The sequence below is a fragment of the Lontra canadensis genome, unplaced genomic scaffold, assembly GCF_010015895.1.
Source record: "Lontra canadensis isolate GAN:19392208 unplaced genomic scaffold, GSC_riverotter_1.0 scaffold20, whole genome shotgun sequence".
Taxonomy (NCBI): Eukaryota; Metazoa; Chordata; class Mammalia; order Carnivora; family Mustelidae; genus Lontra; species Lontra canadensis.
The window spans coordinates 6,618,924-6,646,662 of NW_022631014.1; the positions used below are offsets into that span (position 1 = coordinate 6,618,924).

General features: G+C 39.0%; 1 protein-coding gene across 1 annotated transcript; it reads left to right on the top strand.

The window, feature by feature from the left end:
* Positions 1-225: 225 nt before the first annotated feature.
* Positions 226-27,739, top strand: NR1D2 (nuclear receptor subfamily 1 group D member 2). The gene is made up of 8 exons (XM_032860968.1): positions 226-528; positions 8,752-9,018; positions 9,885-9,973; positions 12,116-12,260; positions 14,463-15,082; positions 16,799-16,984; positions 18,968-19,178; positions 26,300-27,739. The coding sequence occupies exons 1-8, from the start codon at positions 513-515 to the stop codon at positions 26,494-26,496; spliced, it is 1,731 nt and encodes a 576-aa protein (XP_032716859.1). The 5' UTR covers positions 226-512; the 3' UTR covers positions 26,497-27,739.

Below are 27,739 nucleotides of genomic sequence, written 5' to 3' on the forward strand. Positions count from 1 at the left end.
GGAGGTCGGCCTGGAGGGGAAGGAGGAGGGGAAAGAGGAAAAGGGATCTGGGGAGGAGGGAATGGGGAAGGGGGCCAAAGGAATGTAGACGAGAACCCAGAAGCCAAGGGAAAGGGAGAGGTGGCGGCGGCGAGGGGGCGGAGTCGCCGCAGCGGCCGGCGGAGGGGCGGGCGAAGGGAGGGGGTGTGTGCGCGGGTCACATGGTCGCAGCTGCCCTCCCCGTCAGCCGCCCTCTCCGCCGCGGTGCGCTGGCTGCAGGAAGCCGCCGCGCCGCCGCTTTTGTTGTCAGGGACTTCGCGAGGAGCGCCGCTCGCCGGCCGCCGCCGCCCTCTCTCAGTGCAGCCCGCTCTCTGGCCGCGGGGCCCGGATCCCGGGCGCCCCGCCCGCCCTGCCCATGAGGGGGCCACGCGACCACCGCTGCCTCCAGCCCGGGGCGGCGCGGCGCTGAGGCGGAGGCGGCGCTGCCACCTCTGCGGGAAGCGGGCAGCCTTGGTTCCCTCCCGGAGGGCACCATGGAGGTGAATGCGGGTAAGAGCCGGACTGCGGAGGGTGGGGGCACGGCGGAGGGGCGCTCGGATCCCGCTGGGGCACTTCGGCGGGCGGCGGCGGGGCTAACCCTAGGGCTGGTGGGGTGGGCTGCCGTGCGGTGCGTATCGACTCGGGCTCGGTCCCCGCGTCTATCCCCGGGCCGCTCCACGGCCGCCCTCCCGGCTCCCTGCAACGCCGCAGCGCGGCCCGGCGGCGCCGGCCCGGCCCCCCCCTCACATGGCCGGGCCGCGCGAGCCACGTGCGCGCTGTGTTTACGTTCGGCGGCGCGCGGGCGCCGGTTGGCTGGGCGGGCTCGTGACGCGGCATTACATAATGGGCGCTGAGGCGGCGGTGGCGGGCGGGGACACGTGAGGCCGCTCGGCTCGGTGACCCACATTCCCCGGGGCCGCAGGGACACGTGGGGGCGGGTGCGCGCGCGCGCCGGCGGGGAGCGCCGCAGCCTTCCGGGAGGCCCCGCCCCTTTGGAACCCTCCGGGCTGTGACGTGGCCGCGATTCCCTCCTCCCCCGCGGGGTTGCACACTGCGGAGGAGGCCGCGCGTGCGCGTGCGGTGAATCCCGCGCCCGGGCGGTCCCGCGGCGGGCGCCGCAGTGCACCCGCTGCTACCCTAGCGTCAGGAGACTGGGCTAGGCAGACTGCACTGGCCGCAGATTTTGGGGCTACCAAGGAAGAAGTGTGGGGCCAGAACGCGCCACAGGCGGAGAGAGGTTTCTTTGCGGGGAAGACTCGGTGCTTCCCCAAAGCGAGACCCCTCGGAGTTCTGAGGTGCTTAGATCGTGAGCAATGTCTGGTAGCTAGGACGGCACCCGCCTTTGTTATGATGCTGCTTCAGTATTTCCTGGAAAAATGGTTGCTCTAGGACGTGACCTTACACACCTTCAGTCATAAAAAAGGCTCGAAAATCTCCTTGGGCTGGGAGCCTGTAGGTCACACAGATAGCTAATCATTCATCTCACGTAGGGTCGGGATGACTCAGGTGATCCTAAGTGACCCCGGAACTTTAGGACGGACTGGTCATTGTTTATTTAAGCTGATTTTTAAAAACCCATTGGTTGTCGACCTTTCTTGAACCTGATCAACAGAATTCGGCTTTATCAATATTTTTCTGGTTAGGTTTCCTGTTACAGCGTCACAGAACAATACTGTACTCCCTTCTCGCCTTTTGTCTGCCCTCATTGATGTCTTTACACCTGAGGCCAGTGAAGTTAAAGAGGAAGCCAGTTTGTGATGAGCTCTGGGTGTTACACGCAAGTGATAAATTATTGAACACTACATCTTAAACTAATGATGTGCTGTATATTGGCTAATTGAATTTGAATTAAAAAAGCCAGTTTATATTTTCTAAGTTTTAAGTAAATATTTTTATATGTATACACAGTTTTAAAAAAACCATACCTTGAAAACAAGTTTGTGTTTTTCACCAATAGTAGAAATAAAGACAATTTTCTGTGTTTTAATTGCCTCTGGGTCTGTTTAGCCTTTGAGGGTGTTTTTTAAAAATTGGGTAATCTGTCAGGGAATTAAACTTTTGCTTGATAAGCATTTAGAGATTATTAGGTTCAACCTCTTCAACCCAGCTTTCAGCATGAATGAATTCTTCCAGATTTCTAGCCTTGTAAGGTGGGCTAGCTCAGGAGGCTAGAAAGTTTTCATCTGGTTTGAACCTTCCTGGAACAGTATCACTGATTTTAATCTTGCCTTTTGGAGCTATAGATAATAAAACTTCCTTTGGATAACTGTTGAACACATCACCCCAGTTCTTCCATTTTCAGTTCTTATTACTTGGTCCTTGCAGTGTTGTTTTGATCATCATCCATGTTGCCCTTTGGGCTGTAGCCCCCAGAGGTGAACAAGCTCCTGTGGAAATGGTTGGACAGTTACCAAGTTCCAAGTTTTGGATTCTGCTGCAAATGAATTCTCTGGCAGGCTGTGCTTTTGTGGCTTATTGGCTTTGCTGACTCATAGTAACCTTGCAATCAACTAGGACTTTTTATGTGAACTATTTTGAAGCTAGGTTTCATCCATTGTGCAGATAATTGTTTGCTGTAAAGTGTACGAATTAGCAGTTTTCTTAAAATTTCTCTTGTTCCTTTTGGCTCCATTTTCAACTTGTTCTAAGCTGTTATCCAGTACATTTGACAATTTCTGCCATCTATCTGTTGGAGTGTTGGTAAGCATTCCCTGTAATTTCCTTCAAATTGGCCCTGAGGGTGGGGCCAAATTCAGTCTGTGTGGCACACCTCTGACCCATCCCTTTGGTTGATATCATTGTATCAGTACAGTGCATTCAGCCAATGACCATTTCCTCTGTCATGACATATTGTATCTTTACATATCCATGACTAATGCAGATGTGAAATAGTGAAGTGGCAGAAATCGACTGTATACGTTTCTGTCGCAGATTTTGGTTGAATATACCAGGTTCTTTAAAGTAAGTGATAACTCACGGCACAAACTTCATAACCATAGCTGTAATTCACATTTTTAAAAATCGGAAAAACATTCCCACATAGTTCATTCTTGTTTTTACAAAACTGTATTTCTAACTTGAAAAAAAAAATGTCAGAGAGCAGTAACTGCAAAGAAGTCAGTTGTAGAGAGAAGAGAGAAACAGCAAGATCATGGGAAGACTTAGAAGTGAAGTAGCAAGTTGCTTGACTAGTGAAGGGAGTTAAGATACTCAGAAGATGGTATGGAAATAACCTCCAGGGAAACCACTGGGTCCATATTACACACTCAAAATTAAAGGAAAGAAGAAAGGATAAGGAGGATTAATTTTGTTTGAACTCTTCTAATTGAACTCCTAAGTATGATGGTAAAATAATAATCACCCTTATTGGTTGAGTACTTACTATGTGCTGGGCCCTTCACATGTGTCACTACTTTGATACCACAGCTTAATTCTGTGAAGGCGGGTACTGTTACCATTTGAAGATGAAGAGCTAAGTAGATTGAAGTTAATTAACTTATTCAAGCAAGTGTTGGAGCCAGATTTTGAATCCACAAAGTCCACTTGGGGATCATAAGCTACTATGCTGTATTAGGTCTAAGCCCACATAACATTTGATAGCATGTGCACATCTGGGTGGTCTTGTCTTCTTGGGGGTAAAGGAAATAACTATGTGGATTCACTTGATTTGCAGTGGTATAGGGTCATAGCTGACAGAAAAGGGTGGGTGTCAGTAAAGCCTCCTAATCTTGTCATTCCTCTCTTTTAGTCTTGTTGCTAGTCAAACTTTCTCCCGCAGATGTTAGATTACACTTGTGTGTTCCCGATCTCCTACTTCCCGTGGTAATTTACATGGAGACAAAAAAACACTATTTTACAAAATAAGACCGGTTTGTTTTGTCATCCCATTTTTTATTTATTTTCTTAATTCTCTTATGTGGTATATCACTAAATGATTGGTATGTTCTTCAAGACCCCATTTACCATCATCTTGGCTGTGTTTGCCCCTTTTGATCTTTGCCCTCCAGAGTGCTCTTGTGTCATCCTCAGCAATTCACAGTAATTCATATGAAACAGTGCTCACAATGCAGGGGAGTGAATGGTTAACACAGCTGTTTCCTCAGTTGGTCTCTAAGGCTTTTTAGGGAAAGGACCATGTTCTCTAGAGCCCTGACATTCAGGACACAGTTGGAAGGTTACATCTATTCTACTATCCTGTGAGTAGAAATTATTAGTAACCTACTTTTAAAATGAGAAGACTAAAGCTTCTTGATGGTAAATCTGTTTCATTCTAAGTCACAAGGCACAGTCATGAGTTGAAATCAAGCATACTTTCCAGGATGGTGGGCAGCGGGAGTGAGAAGGTTTTGGTGATGGGCAAGCCTAGAGTTGGGGTAAGAAAACCCAATATATGCTGAACAGTAAGTGCTTCCCAGCAGTATAAAATTAGATATTGACTTCTGGCTTGTCTGAAGTTGACCACTGGGTAAGCCCTTGCCTGGGAACCTGGCCCAGCTCCAGGGATTTTTTTTTTTTCCAACTAAAAATAGAGAAGACTGCTTCAGCTAATTTTAGCTTGAGACATCTAAGAAGTACATTCTGCCTGTTTCTGGAAGTGTTGGGACTTGCTGGTTCGGGAATTTTACCTTTCTTGCTTTATCATTGAAAACCATGTATGTAAAAAACACTTTAATAATCCCCTTTTATGAACACCACTTCATTTCAATCTTATGATAACTCTGGCAGATATTCCCATTTTATAGAAGGTGACTCGGTTTTAGAGAGATTGAAAGTGACTTGTTGCCCAGGTCTTCACAGTAAGAGATAATAGTCTATATTTTGGCCTTGGCCTTCAACCCTGGCCCTGCCACTTAAACCTCTCTGAGCTCTGAGTTCCTCTTGCGAAAAATGGGATAATGGAAGTAAATGCTTGTGAGGTCAAAATGGGATATGGAGTTGTGTCACTTTGTTCTTGGTATTCAGTAGGTACTTGAGGACTTGTAGTTTTCACTTCCCTTTCTTCAGTGGGTTGAGGAACTATTAGATGTACTTCTTTCTAGGAAATTAAAATGTAAACCGTTTGGGTCACTAACCTTCAGGTCAGTAGATTGGTGTCTGGTAGCAAGAGTGGCTGCTAAGACAACTAAATCAGTGTTGAAGGTCTTGCTAGGAGAATGTAGCTGCTTCTAGGTGGGTCATTTTTGATACCATGGTTCCTGGCACAAATGCTTGCCGAAAAGTTTGTTAAGTTCTGTAAAGGTAGGAATTGGATATTAACTGGATTGATAGTAGCTCAGTAATTTTTCTTTGGTTTGATTTTGGAGGTTTTGAAAGGAAGGTGCTTTTGGGTAGTTAATAACAATGCCTTCCATTGGCCAGTTGATGTTTTAAAACAGTTATTAAGCTATTGGGATAGCTCTGATTTCTGCAAGTTTATTTCTAAGGTGAGGTAGTCAGAAGACCTTGTAAACACAAATGGCTCTCTCAAACGCTGGCCCTAAGAAAACCATACTTTACGGAAAACCATCACTTCTCATCTTTTACTATCTTGAGATGTAAGGAAGTGAATTTACCACCTAACGTGGTAGTACTTTAGGTAAGATAAATAGCTGTGAGATGTTCCTTTCGGAGTTTATCAAAGACAAAGGATAATATTTTCCTTTGCATTCTATTCTGAGTGTGTAGACACGTGAAAAAAGTAGCAGTTTGCTAACACCTGGAATTTCTGTTGTGAACTTCAGATCTCTAAAATTTTATGAAAACAGATGGCACAGTGGTTTTACCTGATAACATGACATTTGCTAGCCTTCCAAATTAGAATTTTTATCTCTGGATTCACAGTATATTAAGGGTATTCAGGCAGTTATGTCAATGAAAACATCAACTTTTAAAATTATGAACCAGTTTGTGCTTTAATTCAGTGATTGTAGCTATTCTTAAACTTCAGTATGCAAAGAATTGCCTGGGGAACTTGTTAAAAATTATTCCTACTAAGGGGCCTTCTCTAGTCTGGGCAGAGCCTTGAAAACATGTACTTTGAAAAAGTACCAGGTGGTTCTTATGATACATATTTTACATAATTTCTCTGGATGATGAGAATAAACTCAGACTTAGGAAATTTTTCCTCCTTGTGTTTGGAGTTTTAGGAGCTTTCAAAATCAGCAGTAGATGACATTTCTATTATCAAAATTACCCTTGGTCACTGGGGTGCCTGGGTGGCCCCATCGGTTGAGCATCTACCTTCGGCTTAGGTCATGATCCCAGAGTCCTGTGATCAAGCCCAGCATCTGGCTCCCTTCTCAGAGGGAGCCTGCTTATTCCTCTCCCTCTGGTCACCTCCCTCCCTCCCCCCCCCACCCCCCAATGCTCTCTCTGTTTCTGTCTCTCTCAAATAAATAATTAAAATCTTAAAAACATTACCCTTGGTCGCATTTTCTTCCATTGAACACAGATAAAGACATTGGCTTGTGACAGTCCCGGTTTTATTGTGTAATTATTGTATATCAGTTTCACCAAGAGGTTGATAAAAGTTTCTGATTCAGTAGATCTGGAGTGGGGCTTGAGAATTTTAGATTTCTAACAGATTTGCAGGTGATGCTGAAGCTCTTGATCTAGGGACCACACTTTGAGAATGACTGGTTTATAGGTGGGGAGCACACAGGTCTAATATTAATCATGAAGCTCTGGCTTCGCTTTGGGAAGATGATAAGCACATGCCAAGAGAACATTTGGGAAGTGGGTTAGTCTAGAAAGACAGAGTCACACCTCCAACTTCAATGCTAATAGCAGGTGTATGCTTAATGAAGGGAAAAGTGGATGGAATTCTCCACATTGTATTTTTTGTCTTCAAATTCAGGTACATTTAGTTGCATTTATGCATATTTGTGTATGATGAATACTGTTGTATTTTTCTTGACATGGTAGTGCTGTTTTAACTTCGATTTTAGGTTGTGACCAAAAATCCCTGAGAGTTACGGTTTCACTTTACTTCTCAGGAACTTCCCATCCTCCATATGTATAATTGGTACTTAAATATGTGTCTGGTACCTTATTTCAACCCAACAGACTAAAAGTGACCTAAAATTCCTCTGCCCATTTTTTTTTCCTTCTGTGTAAGTGTAAGTGTCTTTCTGTTCTTTGGAATTGTTTTGGCCTTAGCATTTTGCTGTGTGTGTGTGTTTGTTGACTTATAAAGTGTGGGAAGTGTGGCTTTTATCTAAAAAAAGATTGGGGAATCATTTCTCAATAGCAGAGAAGTTTATTTCAGAGTGAATGCTTAAATTGCAGTTATCACTTAGGGAATGTGGAGAACTCTTCACTTACTACTCTGTATAGTTACCCAGATTGTTTTCAGAAATGCCCTGTTTTGTGACTTCCTAGTAATGTTTTATGATATTTGGGATGTGTCTGTGTAATTAAATGTGGGCTTCACAAAGGCAGGGAAGTAGGTCTTAAAAATATTTATGGCAGGCTTATTACTTGTAAAGCATGTATAGAAAATTAGGAGACACTGTGCACTTAGGTGCTTATAGTCTAGTGAGAAAGAGATGGAAACAGGTAAATAGTAGATTTAAACAAGAGCTCAGGAGAGTGACGGAGATAATTTTACTTTTGTATTTGGTGCACATTGAAAAGGCCCATAAATGTTTGTTGATGATAGAAAAAAGAGGAAAAGAAACCACAGTAGATCTTGGCAGAAAAGTTGAGAGTTAGTTGTTTGGCCTGGGATTTGGAAAAATAATATATTTGGCTATGGGATAACTCTTGCAGCATTTTATGTCTTCGAGGGAAGATGTTTGAAATTATATTCTTTTAAATACTATTTCTTAACCTGGGAGGTTTATAGTCTCTTAAAGAGGCCAAGACCAGTTTTCACCAGGGTTGTGGAGGTTATATTGGTGAGGTCCTGAGTAGTGTTTTAAGAGTAGCTCTATGGAGAAAGAACTAGTGTCAGCCTTAATGTTATTCTCTTAGAGCATGCATTCTTTCAGCCTCTTTTAACATTTACTGTAAATAGCAAGTCAGAGAACAGGTGGTGAGTCTGGATTCTTTAAGAGCTGTTTATGGGTAAGTGTGTCTGCAAGGCCAGTGCAGAAGTGGGTGGAGAGGGGGAAGTGTAGAACTGGTTATTAGTGGATAGTCATAGAAGTTTTCAGGGATCTTTCAGGAAAGATTTGGGGAGCAGCTGCTATGAAAGGTTCCCCATTTGGACATAAATTATCTGGAGTTCCAAATGTTACATCTGTTCCTGGTTAACCTATGTTTTAGCCAAGTGCTGGTGGAGGCAAACGAACTAATTGTTTTCTAGGATTGTGTCACTGTAATGAAGGAGGCAGAGAGAGGACCAGAAGCAGACTTCTTCATGGCAAAAACACTTTGCTTACTCTGAGCTCTGTAGTCAGTCAGGAAAGTTTCTCATTCCTTTTAGGTAAAAAAAACAAACAACCCCCCCCCCCAAAAAAAAAAAAAACCTAGGGAAGGAAAAGCTTTAGGTTTGGATCTTTGTATGCTCAGAATAATAAAGCCAGTGAGAACCTTCTTATTTTTTGAATCAGTGGAAATGATCTATGCTTTGAACCTTGTGGAAGCAGGAAGAATAGGAAATAAGGAAATAAATTATTTTCTCCTTTTAGGGTAAGTGGATATTTAGTCAGCAACCTGTTTCTAAAGTTAGTGACTTTACTCTTAAGATTTGGAAAAATAGAAAACATATATTGGCATGTATCTAATTATGTGAATTCTCCCTTTTTCTAGGAGGTGTGATCGCCTATATCAGTTCTTCCAGCTCAGCCTCTAGTCCTGCCTCTTGTCACAGTGAGGGTTCTGAGAACAGTTTCCAGTCCTCTTCCTCCTCTGTTCCGTCTTCTCCAAATAGCTCAAATTCTGATAACAATGGTAATCCCAAAAATGGTGATCTCTCCAATATTGAAGGCATCCTGAAGAATGATCGAATAGATTGTTCTATGAAAACAAGCAAATCGAGTGCACCTGGGATGACAAAGAGTCATAGTGGAGTGACGAGTAAGTTACTTTAATTTTCAAAGGTTGGTGCCATTAATTGCAGGTGGGGTTTATTTTATCAGTTTTTCATTTGGGTGTTATTTCACCCAATTTTGGGTAATCATAGTTTAGTAGTTAGGTAAGAAATCAGCAATGATTTTAAAAGTTACAGCCTGGGGGTTGTCAGATTGGTTCTTGCCACAGAGCAAGAAATGTGACCTGCACTGTGCCTGACCGTGTTTCCTCTAGGGTATTCCCTGCTACCACATTTTCACAGTTGCCTTTCTTCTGAACTCTGGGTACTGAATCTGGTTTCTAGAACAGAGTACTTGTTATGGGAAGGGGTTTGCTTTCATGAAGTTGGAGCTAGGAACATTGGGGATTAGAAAACAAAGCAGCATTGGGTTAACTAAATGAGTGGTGGAATTTGGACCCCTAAGTGAATGTGGAGGTAAGATGGGCTGATACAGGGGAGGAATGGTGCCTGTTAGGTGAATTGAATTGTGTATCGTATAGCAGCCTGTGGAGACATGTGTTCACACCTCTGTTAATTGACTCTTCTGTCTGAGGAGAACTGTTTTTAATTCTGGTTGCATATATATGGTGTAAACTAACTCTAGATTCATAGAATTTCAGTGTATGTTTAAAATCATCAGGCTCTCAGAGATATTTTTGGCAGTCCCATAAACTGTGTTTAAAAGAAAATTAAGATTTCTTTGGATTTGTTAATTTGGTGTAAAGATTTTTCTTTTGCATTGTTAAAGTAGATTGATATCTTTGGAAAGTACTTACAAGTTGAATAAAATAAATTGGAATCAGTTGGAAAGAAAACAAACAGTTGAAGTTTTTCTTCCAGCTTTATACTTTTGTGTCTGTTTGTGTCTTAGAATTTAGTGGCATGGTTCTACTGTGTAAAGTCTGTGGGGATGTGGCATCAGGATTCCACTATGGAGTTCATGCTTGTGAAGGCTGTAAGGTAAGCTACTGGTTCTGGGATTAAAGAAATTGGAGTTAGCCTTGGCCAGTTTCCATAATTGATAACCTGGGAGGATGAGAGAAGTTAGCAGCTACTCTTAAAGTTTTAAATATTTTATGTAGTATATAAATGTAACTTGTTTTGAAAATGTATTTTTAATTCAGTGAAAATATTTTTTTTCTTTAAGATTTTGATCAAAATAAATTTGCTATCTTGCTCAAACTTAATTATGGTATGAAACCAAGTGCACAGATACTTATTCATTAATGCATCAGGCACTATTCCAGGTAGTGGGGAAATAGCAGGGAGCAAAACAGACAAGGCACTGCTGCCCTGTTGGCTTAGTTTAAACCAAACTTTGAATAGGTCTCCTCAGATATGTTGACATTCTGATATATCAGGTATTAGGAGTTGGGAATAATTCCCACATACTTGTAAAAATGTAGATCTTCAGAAGTAATGCCAAATGAGTAAAAGAATCTTGAATATAAGTTGAACACTTGAGAAACCTCATTTTATTTTTAAGGTTCGTTGACTGTTTCTTGGGTGGGGGTCGGCTAATTCCAAGTGAGATAGTCTATACCTCCTACTTACATCCAGGGAATCTCTCTCTCTTTAAAAAATCTGACACAACTATTTCTCCTGAGCATCAGAAATTAATATCGTCAAGACATTTGCTCTTGCTGTTTTCTGACTGAAAGCCAGTTGTAGGAATCTGGTTTGGCAAGATAAGATGGGTGAGCAAGATGAAGAATATACATGATGGAAGAAGAAATATTTTCTAGGGTAGCCCTGAATAAATTGTGAGTTTTGTAGCTCTTAATGGCTGGGTCACTTCACAAGACTAGTCAGTATTTAATACAGAACTAGTACTTTTCTACTGTTGAAAAAATTCCTTATATACTGTTTACTCTTTCTTTTCTTTTCTTTCTTTCTTTTTTTTTTTAATAAAAATGTGAAGTAATTGTAGAGCAGGCATCATTTTCACTGTTTTGCTAAAGAAACAAAAGCACAAGCAAAGGATCCTAATTGTGTTTCCTTGATAAATACACCTAATTGTTCTATAGCCTCTTAGAGATGTGTCTAGTTCAGATATTTTAGTGTCCACATATAACATTGCAATAATAAAATTTTAAAATGTTGTATTTCAAAATTATACAGATTCTTGAAATGTGTGGTTAGTTATGATATTAAAGGAAACTGCAACTTGAAAGTTTGGTAGCTGTGTTCTTGATTTCTGTGTTCTTCCTGAGACCGTGGAGCTGGAGCTCTTTGAAGACCCATCACAGAACATACTCTTTTTTTTTTTTTTAAAGGATTTTATTTACTTATTTGACAGAGAGAGAGACACCACAAGTAGGCAGAGAGGCAGGCAGAGAGAGAGGGGGAAGCTCAGGCTCCCTGCTGAGCAGAGAGTCCGATGCGGAGCTCGATCCCAGGACCCTGAGATCGTGACCTGAGCCAAAGGCAGAGGCTTAACCCACTGAGCCACCCAGGCGCCCCCCAGAACATATTCTTAAATTGTTAGTGTAGTAAAGGCAGTTATTTGTAGCCATCTAGCTGGGAACTGTCTTTTCTTGGATCACTAGCAGCTCTGTGGGTGTGTGGTGTCACATGTACCTGTTGCTTACAAGTAGCCAGGAACATCTGGCACATGCAAATAGACCTTGCTGGTATTAGGAAAGACCAAGGAAAGACCAAGCTCTTCTGATGGATTCCTGGGTTCGAGTGAGGGAATTACAGCTATGGAACACATTTCTCTGTCAGCTCTTTAAAAATCATTCATTCATATTTCAAGAGTTTTAGGATTTGTGTGTGATTAAAGTTTGGACTGGAAAGTGTGGCTTCAGGCAGAGGCCAGTAACAGGGTAAAGTGTGGTGAAGGGGTGCTTGGCAAGCTCCAAGATTCTCCAAAGGGAGTAAGGGGAAGGAGAGTTTTGGTTGGCTATTAGGCATAGGTGCTTACTAATAACAGTAGGAATCCAGTTAAATTCTGTGTGTCAGTGTTATGTATCCCTGTATTCTAAGCCAGAATTACTTCCTAGGTAGCTAGTAAAATACTCGATAGTTGCGGGGGGAGTGCTTACAAGGATTTCATCTGGATATTTTTAAATGGCTGAGTACATCTTCCTTTGTTCTTAGGGTTTCTTTCGGAGAAGCATTCAGCAAAACATTCAGTACAAGAAGTGCCTGAAGAATGAAAACTGTTCTATAATGAGAATGAATAGAAACAGATGTCAGCAGTGTCGCTTCAAAAAGTGTCTGTCTGTTGGAATGTCAAGAGATGGTATGTTCCCACTGTAAGGAGTACTCTTCTTAAAACATATGGAACTAGGCTTTTATTCCAGACCTATAGGCAACTTAACCAGTGGCCTTCTTGTGCTTAGAGTGAAGTGTATTTTAGAAAACACATTTTGATGCCTTGTAAAATGCTAAATTCTTTAAAGTTAAATATTAGTGTTATCACCCTGGAAAACAGCTTTTGGCTCTCTTTGGGACTTCTTGTAACCCCCCCCCCCTTTTATAATAATAAAAAATTTTTTTTCTAAAAAAAAAAAATTCATTTTCTCTCTCTCTCTCTTTTTTTTTTTTTTTGAGAGAGAGAGAAAGAGAATCTCAAGCAGGTTCCATGCCCATTGTGGAGCCCAACACAGAGTTTGATCCCATGACCCGCAGATCACGACCTGAGCTGAAGTCAAGAGTTGGAGGCTTAACTGAACCACCCAGGCACCCCTCATTTTTTTTTTTTCTTTCTTTTTCAATATAGGAATCCTTGGCTCTTTCTCCTTGATTTCTTAGCATTTCTGAGGAATCCATTTCTCCTATATGAATTACCTCTGTGACTTTGTTAGCACTGAGACAGTAATGTGCTTTTAGGGCATAGGTTCTGAATACATTGAAAGGAGATACAAAACTGAAAGGAACAGTAGGGTCTGGGGTGGAGGTGATTGCTAAATTCTGGCATGATCCATTCCCATAAAAAATAAAAGTTAATTTGTGGGACTATTAGTTTTTTCTGTGGATGACATCACTGGAACATTTGACTCTTCTATTATGCTTACGAAAATCACTTTTGGATGGTCTCATTCAGTTCTAAGTAACATTACAGAAGAGTATGAGGTTTTCAGAGGGATTAGTTTAGTAGGATTAATTAAGAATTGCTAAGAATGAACCTGATATTTATCTAGGGAAGCATCACTTAAGCAGTCCCTTAAGTTACTCTAAATATATTACACAAATACTGTTTGTAATAGAGCTTCTTGAGTAATGGATTTCAGCAGTTGATGTTTTGGATTTCATTTGCCTGAACATTTTTTTTATATTACTGGAAATACTGATCCAAAATTGGTGGATATTGTGATTTCCCCAAAAGAACAGAAATGGCAATCATTTGTGAAGGAGGGAGTAGAGGTAGAGTGAAACATGATAAAATTGTCCATGATAGCAATAATGTCACAGGCTACAATTAGATTAGTAAGGAGTTCTTGCTGGGTGGGTATATTGAATATTTATTATCTCTGTATGAATTTTAGACTAGAAAGCTTTTCTTTTCTGTCCCTCAGGGATAGGAATGTTGGAGACAGAACACATCTAAAACTTGACCTCTAAAATAATGGAAGATGAATGATTTAATTTTTGTTTCATTGATTTTAATTAAAATCCAGCAAATTTTCCAAAAACTGCATTTCTATTGGCTGTGTTTTTTTTTTTTATTAAAATTTTTTTTTAAAAGATTTTCTCTTTTAAAAAAGCTGGAAAAGGAGAGAGCAAATCCTTTTTTTTTTTTTTTAAAGATTATTTATTTATTTGGGAGAGAGAGAGCGAGAGCGAGAGAGGGAACACAAGCAGGGGGAGTGGGAGAAGGAGAAGCAGGCCTCCCGCTGAGCAGGGAGCCTGATGTGGGGATCCTGATGTGGGGATCCCAGAACTCTGGGATCACGACTTGAGCTGAAGGCAGATGCTTAATTACTGAGCCACTCAGGCTCCCCAAGAGCAGATCATTTAATAGTTGGGTCTTGAGAAAAGGGTTACAAAAATGAATTGACAAAGGTTAGATGTTCAGGGACTACTTGTACCTACTAGGTTCCATTAACATTAATGGCTGGGGGTGGCTGAATCCCATTTGCCTTCTTAAGAACACAACCTTCAGCCTTGTTAATAGGTGCTGTGTAGTAATGCCGATCTGCTTCAAACTGTGATTTTTATTAGTTAATTTCAAATTTTTAAAGTTTTGCTCCTAAAAACCCAAGACATAGATCTTCTCTTAGTTCTTTTTTGGAAGAAAAATGAAAATTTTTTTCCTTTCCACTTCCTCTGGTAACATTAAAAATATAACCAGCAAATTTAGAATAATTTGGGCCAGAAACATGCAGATATTTTTTATTTGTATCACTAGAGGCCGTAGCTAACAGAGATAATTTGGTGCTATTCGTTTTTATGAACAGGTCTTATTTAGAGTATAGACGTTAAATATTTTTTTCTTTAATAGCTGTTCGGTTTGGTCGTATTCCTAAGCGTGAAAAACAGAGGATGCTAATTGAAATGCAGAGTGCAATGAAGACTATGATGAACAGCCAGTTCAGTGGTCATTTGCAGAATGACACTTTGGAACATCATGAACAGACAGCCTTACCAGCCCAGGAACAGCTGCGACCGAAGCCCCAGCTGGAACAGGAAAACATCAAAAGCTCTTCTCCCTCTTCTGATTTTGCAAAGGATGAAGTGATTGGCATGGTGACCAGGGCGCACAAGGATACCTTTATGTATAATCAGGAGCAGCGAGAAAACTCAGCAGAGACCATGCAGCCTCAGAGAGAACGGATTCCCAAGGGCATGGAGCAATATAATTTAAATCATGACCATTGTGGCAGTGGGCTTAGCAGCCATTTTCCATGTAGTGAGAGCCAGCAGCACCTCAATGGACAGTACAAAGGGAGGAACATAATGCATTACCCAAATGGGCATGCCATTTGTATTGCAAATGGACATTGTATGAACTTCTCCAATGTTTATACTCAACGAGTATGTGATAGAGTTTCGATAGATGGATTTTCTCAGAATGAGAACAAGAATAGTTACCTGTGCAACACTGGAGGGAGAATGCATCTGGTATAGTGAAATCAATTTTTTTACTCAACTTGCATCAAGGAAAGCTTTTGAAGGTTTTATTTTATTTGTGGGGAGTATACAAACTTCAGGGGCAGGGGTGGTATCAGAAGACTTGAGACTTACAGAATCAGTATTGTGTGATATTTTAGGTCAAATACTTAAAACATCATTTGTTGATTGACCCAATTTCACACAGAACTAGGTATAAGCATGCGATTTGATTGATACTATGATTGGGATTAAGATTTTAAATAAAATATGGATCATGTAGAATTGATCCTTTAATTCTTAGAAATCCCTTTTAAAATTTAAGATTCTGATTAATCACTATCTTACTAGCTTTGGGATTTTCTCAAAGGGCTGATCATTTAGCTTGCCACAGTTAGTAATCCTTTAATTTCTATGGAGAGGGTTCTTTAACCATTATAATACAAAAAGGTCTTTGAATATAGAGCATGGTTAGGTGTTTTACTGTTTGAGAATTTTAGAAATAATTTAATACACTAGTTTCTAAGGATTTTCTCAGTCTTGGTCTTATGAGATGAGTTAATGTTATTCATATTACTCAAGGTTTTTTTTTTTTTTAATCAAATACAAAAATCTACATGAAAGTACAGTGTTTATATTCAGCCAAATTTTCATCAAAAACAGCAGTACCACACCATTTCCAGTGTAAACCATGAGGTCCTTTGATAGTGCTTGGTATTTTCTACAGCCAGGTAATTAAAGTCTTCCCTTTTTTTCATTTTCAAAATAGCTGAGACTACTCCAGTTCTTTTGTTAGATTTTTCTTTTCACTTGCAAGTATTTGATTCTGTGGGTCTGAAAGGTGATCTTATATCATATTAGACTTAATGGCTACCTTAAGGAGGGAAAAATTTACAAGCATTTAGGTTCTAATTTTGTGATATTCTCCATGGTTATAGAATCATCCCGTTCCTGCATCTCCTATGGATTTAGTGAAAATTTAAAGGCTGATTTTACTAACAGAGTACACAGTGAATGTTCATAATCTTTCTAGCCTTCTTATACCTTGTTTGGCTTCCTAGTTTTTCCTCACCAATCCTTATACAGAAGGTGCCCCCTTGTATCTCCCATCATTATTCTCTAATTGAACAAGTGGAAGTCAGTGGTCACAGCACTGTTTATGAAATAAATGGTCAATGGCCTTTTTAGAAAAGTGAGGCATCTCACTATCTTTCTTTCTTTGAAATTATAATACTGTAATTGTGCCGTTTGGAAAAAAGTGAGTTTTGACATATTAACTAAATATTGGGTTCTAGGCCTGTGACTTCTAGCTATATTTAGAGAAATTAACTAAACTTCTTAGAATCTCATTTCCTCTAAGAAATAGTAATTATAATATCTGCCATGACTAATGAATAGGACTGATAATAAAGTATATATGAATTTGTTTGAAAATCATAAAACCAGCATAAGGTGGCTGCAGTACTAAAAAATAAACTCTTAAACTCAGGTTTTTGAAATAGCTTAGGCTGCCTCTTTTGTGATGCACTAATTGCTGTTCAGAGTAGGTTGCCATGAGGCTTTCTAACATGAGGCAAGTAGAAGAGGAGAAAGTATTATTATTAGTAGATTTTACCTGTGTGTGAGAGTTATTTTCACATTGGGGTGTCCAATGATTTGAGATGCCACTTTCGAAGTTTCTTTACCATCTCTCATAATTTAATAGTTTTTCTGTTTTGTGCATGCTAGGTTTGTCCAATGAGTAAGTCTCCATATGTGGATCCTCATAAATCTGGGCATGAAATCTGGGAAGAATTTTCAATGAGCTTCACCCCAGCAGTGAAAGAAGTGGTGGAATTTGCAAAGCGTATTCCTGGATTCAGAGATCTCTCTCAGCATGACCAGGTCAACCTTTTGAAGGCTGGGACTTTCGAGGTAGGTTTTATTTATCTAGAATATCAATGCACGGTGTGTGTAGTATTTTATTTTCATTCTTTTCTAAATGAGTACTTACAGTCCAGAGGCTAAAATTACAAAAGCAAAAGAATAACCATATCAGAATCTTGGGAAGAGATGTGACAAATCCAGAGTTTCTTAGGGCTTGAAATACAACTGCTCTGTATCCTCAGTGTACAGATTTCCTCCAGGTTGTAGTATTACTTCCAGGTATGGACTGCAGGCAGGGTCTGCAGGGCGTTCGACACCCACTGAAATCCTAGCCTGGTGTTCTAGTACAGAGTACAAAGGGTAAATAGAATGTGGTTTTTCTCTTTTAGGAGATTGTAGAATGTTTCAGGGTTATGTGAGATGTGTCTTCTCTGTTATCGTGGACTTTCTTGGCCTCATCTCATCCGGAATCCTTGCTACCTTTTCTTCTCTGGCTTCCCTTGCTGTGATGTATTCTGCCTGGACTTAGGGGACAGCCGCTGTTGCCAACTTGAGTAGGACACAGGGGCGTCTTTCTGTGCTGTGTTAGATGCCTCCCACCTATGGCTTCTAGGTGCTGCTGAAGTGTGAGGAGCCTCAGGACTTGCTCAGAGCTCACTTAAATATTATTCTGAAACGCAGGGTGGTGGGTGGAACGTTGGTGTCTGGTGGGCCACTTCTTTGATCCATGGGGGACGGGATCTGGGGAATATATTTTCATTTTCCCCTGCTTTTCCACAGACTGAGCTCTCAGTTGTTAATGATACTGAGTGGCAGCCTGCTCAGTAATGCATCCTCTGGTATTTGCTGATAATTGCTGTCATCCCTGTCATCTCATTTCCTTTTTCCTCAAACCTGTTTTCATGTATGGTAGTGCACATTCCGTGTAAACTTTGGCCTAATGCTCTGTTTTTAGGAGCACCTGGCCCAGAATGGAAAAGGAGCCATGTTCATAAATAAAATAGCTGTGGTATTATTTAGAAGTAAAACTGTTAGGTTAGGAATTTCAAGGTAAAGGAAAACATTAGAGTTAAGATTTAAACTCTGAATCTTAGAGGGGTGTCAGTGATTAAGTTCAGTTCATTCATTTTTTGAGGTTAAGTAATTGTGGCCCACAGAGGTGGAGAGATTTTTCTGAAATTACTAATACATTTCTAACACAGCACCATAACACAAATCCCAGACTCCGGGACTTGTGTTCTTTCCACCTTGTGATATGACTTGGGATTGCTGTGTTCTAGTTAGTGCCATAGAATACTCTCTTTTGGATTGTCTTGAGTAAAACAAGTATTTGGGAAAATTGCAAAGGGGAGCTATTAACAAATAGTATTCCTCTGGTTATGAAAGAAATATGTGACATAGATGTTACCATTTACTATAGGGGAGGGAGTGCCATAGATAAGCGGTTGCTGATTTGGTTTGGATTTGAATTACAACTTGGTGTCTGGAACACTTTTGCTGTAATAGTTTTCTTTGTGTATTGTCTCTTTGGGTTATGGTTTCTTAAAATAGTCTAATTAGAGTTTATCCGTGCGTTTGTCTTGGCTATATTTGGTGTTTTGATGTCTCTAAGTGTTGTTGCATTGAAATACTGCTCTTTTTACTTAGGATTTAGAGACCATGTTATATCCTTGGTAGCTTAAAGAGTTTCTTTAAAGCCTTTGGCCAAGGCCCAGTTTCATATTTCTTGACATTATTGCCTGCTTTAATTTTATATTTGCATTTCAGAATCTTTATTAATAGAGTTTCAGAATATCACAGGACTCAAGTATTTTTGCCACTAGTGGCTGGAATTTTTTTGATGTTCACTCCACAGATATTTATTGCTTTGGTAGAGAATTTGCCTTAAGGAAATGGTTCTGGGTAAAAATAAACTCAGTTTTTCTTTTACGACTTTCTTTTATATGTAGGATGTTTCTTAACTGGCTTGAATACTGAATTATTTCTTAGTATTAGTACTGAACTCTTTCAAATACATTTTTCTTTTTCCAGGTTTTAATGGTACGGTTTGCATCATTGTTTGATGCAAAGGAGCGTACGGTCACCTTTTTAAGTGGGAAGAAATACAGTGTTGATGATTTACACTCAATGGGAGCAGGGGATCTGCTAAACTCTATGTTTGAATTTAGTGAGAAGCTAAATGCCCTCCAACTTAGTGATGAAGAGATGAGTTTGTTTACAGCTGTTGTCCTGGTATCTGCAGGTAAGCATGCTGGTGCAAAATTGTGCTACATCCAGAATATAAGTAACCAAGTGGAAAGAAGGTGGAACTATGTTCCAGCAAGCTATCTATAAGGCAAGAGAGCCTGATGCACATGCTAAACTGTATGAATAATCTGTTGTTTTTGGGAAATCAGATAGCAGAAATTCAAAAGTGCTGTATGATAATAAAATGATGTTTAGATATAGGCCTCAAATTGACAACAAGTCTCAGTCTTTAACTTTTGCCTGTAATTTTTACAACTCTAAATTGTTGCTTTTGTGGATTTAACTTTGGGTACATAGGTGGTTCTGATACGAATTTAAGTTTTAATTAAAATGTGTATTACTTGAAAATGTTAAAATTATCAAGGTACATTAGTGTGGTCTGTTCCAAAACTTGGTGAATTACGAGTAGGCTTTTACCTAGCTTTGCCCTGAATTTTCTATGTGATTTGCATAAATAATTCTATTCTTTTGGGTCTCAGTTTCCTTGTGGAAGGAAAGGATTGTACCATGTGAGCCAACCTGGGGTCTGGCACAGAATAGGTACTTAGTTTCTGTTTGAATGAGTGACCAAGATTTTTGAGTCCTAACACTAATGTTTATTTATATGAGTCACTGATGATGTTGTCCAGTTTCCCTGCCACCTTGCATTTATATTATATTATTTCTGACCAAAGTATTTCAATTTAGATAATAGCTATTAAGATAATAGCAAATGGGAAATTGATACACAGTGACTTTCCTGGGGATATATAAGTAAGTAACAGCCATTTTTAGATATCACTAACTTTATTTTAAAACATTGAGAATTGTACAGTATTTTGATATGACTTACTTCAAGTTTCATATTTCCTTCCTACTGTGTAAAAGCCATTGTACCAGGTGCTGTGGGGGTTATAAAGTATAAGTTATAGCTCCTGCTTATGTGGTAAACTGTTAATCAGTAACTCCTAATGAGGTTAGGTTCTTTGTATATCTTAAAGGGCCTGTACATTAGTGGTGTAAATAAGAGTTATGTAAATAGCTCTATATGTAAATAAGGGTGTAAATAAAGAGTTCTGTCATTTGGAAGCATAATTTAGCTACCTGTTCTGATCAGCTCTACCTAGGTGGCTAAAAATGCACTTACGATATGGAATAGTATTACAGTAATAGGTTAATAAGAGATAACTTATTTTCTTACAAGTAACCTTGTAGTTAATGCTTCTTGCACTTCACCTACCATTTTGCAGTCTCTTGATAAGTAATAATGGTTTGAGTTGACATCAGATTAATAAATGTGTTGTGAAACTAAAGGTAATCCATACTTTGTAATTTCTTTATCTGATCAATATGTGCACAGGGGAGACAGAACAAGCACTAAGACACACGCTTACTCTCCAAGCATCTATGTTTTATTTGGAGAGAAAGAACTAACACAAAAAGCTTTATGGTATTAAGCTGTGTGGTTCTGACTGAGGAAGTAGGGGTTCTAGGAAGGAAGATGAAGTTACCTGAGAAAGCTTTGTGGGGAAGATGGAAGTACAGCTGGAATTTGAAGGATGGGTTAGTAGATTTTCCTATCAAAACAGTGATGAAGCGGCTTTGGAGAACATGAGGTAAGGCAGGGGCAGGTGGCCAAAGCCGTATGTGTACATCAAGGAGGAAAGGGATGGAAGGCTTGGGAGTTAAAGGGACATTGGATTATGGAATGACCATAAGGAGAACTAAGCAGAGAAGTTTTAACTGAAATAATGGGGCAGTGGAAAGTCAGTGTAGGAGAATGATGAGGCATGGACAGAGTCATGGTTTGACATTAGTTCTGCATGTTTATCTTGGGTAGATTAGACAAGTGAGTCATTGGAGCTGGAGGGTCAGGTTGAGAGGCTGTTGAAATAACTTCAGGTAGGAGACAGTAGAGTGAACTCTCCTGAGATAGGTGTAGTAGAGGAGGTGGAGCAGGAGGGACTGTCTCAGAGATGGTAGAAAGGAAGAAACAGTGGCAGGAGATAAACAGGAGCTCTCTACCAGGAAATATGCCATTTACTTACATTTTCTACCAAGTGAACATAATTTTTATTTTGTTTTAATCTCCTTTTGAAAAAGCCTTGTTTTGTTTATTGGTCATAACAATAATATGGGTTCTTTGCAAAAGTAGAAAATACTAAGATGAACATAAAGATGATAATATTGCTACCAAAAAAGATCACTGTCAACATTAGGGAGTCTTTCTCTGTCTGTACACCTGTCCATCCATGTACCATTTGCTTGCTTATTATGGTACATTAAAAAAATATGTGACATACCGAGTGGAAAAGACTGATAACAAAAGAATGTAATGCATTCTTATTTTTGTTCTGTCTAAATGAAGGTACACAAGCAACACATACACAGACACAATTTCATGCATTTTAAAATAATTTGCTTTCACTTAAACATATGATAGTGTTGATGTCTAACTTAAATCTTTACCACAAAGAAAGGACTATTGTTATTTTTTTTTAAATTTTATTTTTTTATTTTTTGTTTTTTATTTATTTTTTATTTTTATTTTTTATAAACATATAATATATTTTTATCCCCAGGGGTACAGGTCTGTGAATCGCCAGGTTTACACATTTCACAGCACTCACCTTAGCACATACCCTCCCCAATGTCCATAACCCCACCCCATCCCTCCCAACCCCCCTCCCCCCAGCGACCCTCAGTTTGTTTTGTGAGATTACGAGTCACTTATAGTTTGTCTCCCTCCCAATCCCATCTTGTTTCATTTATTCTTCTCTACCCCCTTAACCCCCCATGTTGCATCTCTACTTCCTCGTATCAGGGAGATCATATGATAGTTGTCTTTCTCCGATTGACTTACTTCACTAAGCATGATACCCTCTAGTTCCATCCACGTCGTCGCAAATGGCAAGATTTCATTTCTTTTGATGGCTGCAGACTATCATTATTATTTTTTTAATTCATTTTTAAGATTTTATTTATTTTTTTGATAGAGAAAGATCACAGGTAGGCAAAGAGGCAGGCAGAGAGAGGAGGAAGCAGGCTCCCTGCTGAGCAGAGAGCCCGATGCGGGACTCAATCCCAGGACCCTGAGATCAAGACCTGAGCTGAAGGCAGAGGCTTTAACCCACTGAGCCACCCAGGCGCCTGACTATTGTTATTTTTAAAGCAGTATTTATACAAGAAAATAAAATTCAGAAACTACAGAAGATAAGTCTCTCCTTTTTTCTCCCAGCCTACTCTCCAGAGAACTAGAATTCTGTCTTTCTTCTTAATTGTTCTGGGAGTTGCCCACTCAATTCTAAATATTGTGCTTATAGCTTTTTTTTTTTTTATTGAGTAGATACAACTGACAAAAGTGTCTTCTCCTTATAAGTTTTATTTTTACAGTTACTTTGTTTTATATAAAATTATAATATGCTCACATTCTTTTACCATTCACTTTTACATAATCTCTCAGATAGAATATAGATAGAATCTTCTCCTTAGGGAGACAATATCATCATCCTTCCATATCCTGGCTTCTTTTGCTATACCTTTTTTTTTTTTTTAACATTATCAAGAATGAAAATATTTATATTCTGTTCTATAGGTGTGATTAGTTTCCATGCTTTATCAGATGACTTTAAATATTGAAAAGTAAAAAAACTACATTTATAGTATTAGGATTATATAAATAGTACCCACAGTGTTCACACAGCGGGGTTAAATTGGTAGATGAGGCAATACAAATTTTAAGATTTTATTTATTTGAGAGAGAGACAGCATGAGCATGGGGAGTGGCAGAGGGAGAGTGAGAGAGACAAGCAGACTTCCTGCTGAGTGAGGAGCCTTACAGTGCTGAAGTCAAACACCTAACTGACTGAGCCATCAAGGGGTCCCAAGGCAATATAAATCTTGCCCTAAACCTGTTGCCTCCCAAGGGGGGAATGTTCTAAGTATCAAATAACAAATGGATCATTTATATTCTCTATTAATTGTTTAGAATTTGCTTTATATTTAAAATAGCTTTTTGTTTTTCTTAGAATCTACAGTTGCCATCTGGGTTTTGTTTTGGTTGTTGTCAGATAAAGTGCTAGTTTCTAGATCTCATTATATAATTTTATCCTTACAGCAGACCTCTGATGTGAGCTAGGATATGTTATTTTCAAATATAGGCAAGAAATTTGAGGAACAGAAGGGTTAAGTTGTCCAAGGTCGTGCGTGCATGCATGCATGCATGTATTTATTTATTTATTTATTTATTTGAAACAGAGAGAGAGAGATCACAAGTATGCAGAGAGGCAGGCATAGAGAGAGAGAGAGAGGAGAAAGCAGGCTCCCCGCTGAGCAGAGAGCCCGATGCGGGCCTCGATCCCAGGACCCTGAGATCATGACCTGAGCCGAAGGCAGAGGCTTAATCCACTGAGCCACCCAGGCGCCCCCAAGGTCGTGCATTTTAAAAAATTGGCTGAGCATGCATTTGGACTACTGTTGGCCTAGCTTCAAAGCCTTTCTGTTATACTGCTTGTTAACAGAATAATTCTAGCTGCTAAGAGAGAGAGAAATCTAAACCATGATGTTTGCCTGTGGTGTTAGAAGACTGTTGATGCCATGGAGAAAAAGGGAATTATACCTGGAAGGTAAATTGTTCTTGAGATTGTGTGAAGTGGCAGCAGTCACTTGCAGTTGAAGATGAGGGATGGATGGGCATATAGGTGTGAGAACAATCTGAATGTGGATTTTAGTTGTCCCCATAGAGGTTTTTGTGGAAGGAATTTGACTTTCATCTTGTAGGAAGTGATTATACACAGAAGATTTTGGTGAGATTTGGTGTTGAGCAATGAAGAACCTCTCTGAGTTTAAGGAAGTAGAGGACAGGTATATCGTGAATTAAACTATACTGTAAACTATGAGGTAGGTAGTGTAGCATTTAGTACATCATTTAGAAAATCAATTTTTATTTCAATCTGTACATTGTATTGTTTTAATTTCTAGAGGATTATTGTTTATGATCCAGCTAGATTTGTAGGTAGGTTATTTGGCCTTGAAATCATGAAATCATGGTTTTAGAAATGCAATTTTAGAAAGACTTAATGCAGTTCACATTTTTAGGTGTAGGAATCCATTTTCTTGAAGTTCTGAGTTGTAAGGAGGAAGCATAGGTCTTTCCAACAGAGTATTCACTGAAAGACTCATAATATTAGTTCTAACTCAAGTACCCTTCTCTGCCTATCTAGATTATTTTGTTTGTAGGGCTCACAGTCATTCTTTTCCCAGTTGTTGGTATTGTAAATTACTGATGATGTGATGCAAACTAGGTATTTTTTTCTGCTCTAAGAGGTCTCTCAGGGAAAGAATTTTGGTTTGTTAGACGTTGACTGCTAATTCCCTAAGCACCTATCCCAGTAGCCATATACATTCAGTAAGTACTTGGTGAGGGAATTAATAAGTTGCAAGGATATTGAAGAAAACAATTACTTGAATATTAAAGGCAGGAGAGACACTTGGAAGCATCATTGAAGGCTTTATGTAGTTTTATATGGCCATTATGATTGTATGATCAAAGTTGTATGTTAAGAGGTCTTTTCTCCATGTAACAGTTTTGTCTGAAAACATATGACTCCCCCAAACCAGTAGTCAGCATTCAAATTGTTTCTTTTTTCATAATAATTAGCACATAGTTCAGTAATAATCCACACTTTATTAAATGTAAGATAAACCTGTTTTCATCATTTTTTTCTGCATTTAGAGTTAATCAGACTTCCCCCTTGACTATGAAATTTTAGTCTTTGCATTGCAAGTGGCCTTTTTAGCTACCAGCTACAATGCAGAGCCTTGTGAAATATCCTTGTGAACAATGAATAAAAAAGGTGTGAATGGCCAGAGATTTTTGCTTCCTTGGCAGTATCTTTCTTAGTAATTTAAACTCCCTATACTGGGAGCCATTGAGTATTTCTTAGGCTCTACTGCCTCCTATTGTAAAGGGAAGAAATAGTCCTTGATGTTGACTAAAAAAAAAAAGTCCATGGGTAAACAGTATAGATTTTGCTAATTTTAAGATACTTTGCTTTATTGTTGGATTATACTAAATCACTAGTTTATTAACATTTTGTATGATGAGCTTAATAAACACAATATGCTAAATGGAAGTGAATGCAGGTTAATGTAACTAGGTAATAAAGGTACACAGTATATTAGTTACCTGTTTACTGCGTAACAAATTACCTTAAAACTTAGTGGCTTGAAAAGATGTACATTTATTATCTCACAGTTTCTGAGGATTAGGAATATGGGTATGGCTTAGATGGGTGCCTCTGGCTTGAGGTTTCTTGGGGAGATTGTAGTCAAACTGTGAGTAGGGCTGTGGTTGACTATGAAGGCTCAACTAGGGAAGGATCTGCTTCTAGGATTATTCATATGGTTGTGGCAGGAGTCCTTTCCTTGCAAGATGTTGGGCTGAGTGCCTCAGTTCTTTGCTGGATGCTGGTCAGAGACCTCTCTCAGTTCCTTAGCATAAGGGCTACCTCTTAGGCAGCTCACAACATGGCACTTGGCATCTGGCTTTCTCAGAGGAGGTGAGTAAGAGTATGCTGAAGATGGAAGCTTTTTTTTTTTTTTTTTTGGTAGTATTTTATTCATCAGTAGTGAGTCAGTAAGTCTAGTATACTGAAGGGGAGAGGGATACACAAGGGTGTGGATACCAGGATAAGGGGGCGATTTTAGAGGTTGCCTGCTATACGTGGTAAAATACAAATGTGGATATATTCCGTATGAAGAAAAAAATATATTTGTAAACTACACTATTTTATTTTGACAGGAGCAGTTGAAATTAGTAGATGGCATCTGATTTTAAAAATTAGAACCTCTAGTTTTGTGAACAAAATACTAAATACCAAATTTTGATTTATCAAGTATACTGTGTAATGTATCTCTTTATAATACAATAAATAGGTACAGAAGTTTGCCATTGGGATTTAAATGTTGACAACTGTCTTTTGCCTTTATTCCAATGTATAAAACCTTGTTGTAGACTCAATGAGATTGATGAGCAAGAATTTTATTTATATTTAATGTTTTCTCTTAATTGGTATTTATATTTAATGTTTATAACGTCCTCTTATTCAGATCTGTCTATTCCTTACTCTCTGTTAGATCGATCTGGAATAGAAAACGTCAACTCTGTGGAGGCTTTGCAGGAAACTCTCATCCGCGCACTAAGGACCTTAATAATGAAAAACCATCCAAACGAGGCCTCTATTTTTACAAAACTTCTTCTAAAGTTGCCAGATCTTCGATCTTTAAACAACATGCACTCTGAGGAGCTCTTGGCCTTTAAAGTTCACCCCTAAGGCCTTTGTTTATTTAAACACGAACTGATTCATGCTAACTGTACATTTTGTGCTAAAATGCTTATTTATATGTGTATACCATATGTGGAGATAGAAAAGACCTTTAAGACAATACAAGATTGTAGGCTATCTCTGTAATTATGCAGTAGCTGTTTGGATTGAGGTTTCTTCAGCCATGGTTAGACATTGACCGCATTTCCCCTATAGACCAATCAGCTGTGTCGCACTTAACTGGAGAAGTTAAACTGAATTATAGTTACACTGAATGTTAGACTTTTTCATCTGCCAAAACCAAAAATCATTTTGATCTCCCTGTGGTATAAATATAATGCACAATCACAAGTACATGAAGACTTAAAAATTAATCCTTTGTGGTAGAAATGCTGTTGTATGATGAAGACTTGATTTCACCACAAGACCGTTTGATCTGGTAATTGGAGACATTGCAAATTAGGAGATCTTAATATCTGTAATTTGTTCTGCCACTTATTAAACTGTACGATCCTGGGCAGGTTAGTTGGTTGTGGAAAATGAAAATTGATAGTGTTCTTAATGCCCCACCTCACAGATACTAAAAATTGTCTATAAAGCATATTTACCTCTTGGGAGATAGGCACTATGTAAATAAGATAAATTTTTTGTTATTATAATTATTCATAATAATATTCTTTCCTTATTTCTAAGTATTTCTGAGAAATCATTTCACAGTCCACACCAACCTATTATTCAGGGTTCCTGCATATGTGTGGGGTATCCTCCTGGCACACATATATTCAAAGTTTATGGGTACATCAAATACATAGTATGTGTACATAATATCTGTGTGAATATAGTTATACATAAACACATTTCTTCACAATATTTTAAACTGTGGAGAACTTTTATCATACAATAAACTTAAAACAAGTGGTGTCAAAGACTCAAATTAGGTGCATTTTACCTATTGATATAACCATTGCTTTAAATGTTTAGACAGTATGTTATTGAACTAGGCTCTATTTTTATTTAAGCAGCACTTAATGTAAAAGTACAACAGGCAGTTGAGTCCAAATTTCAAAAAATATGTATTTTGAGTTCATCTTTGGTTAAATCTTTGGTTCAAGGTACTAGTTTTAAAAGTTCATTTAGATTTCTTACCTTGTACTGAAAAAGGTTACATTGCTGCCCCTTATTATACACATGCTGCAGCCTAATGATAAATATTTTGATTCTTTTTGGAGAACCAATCAATGTTTTAAGAAAA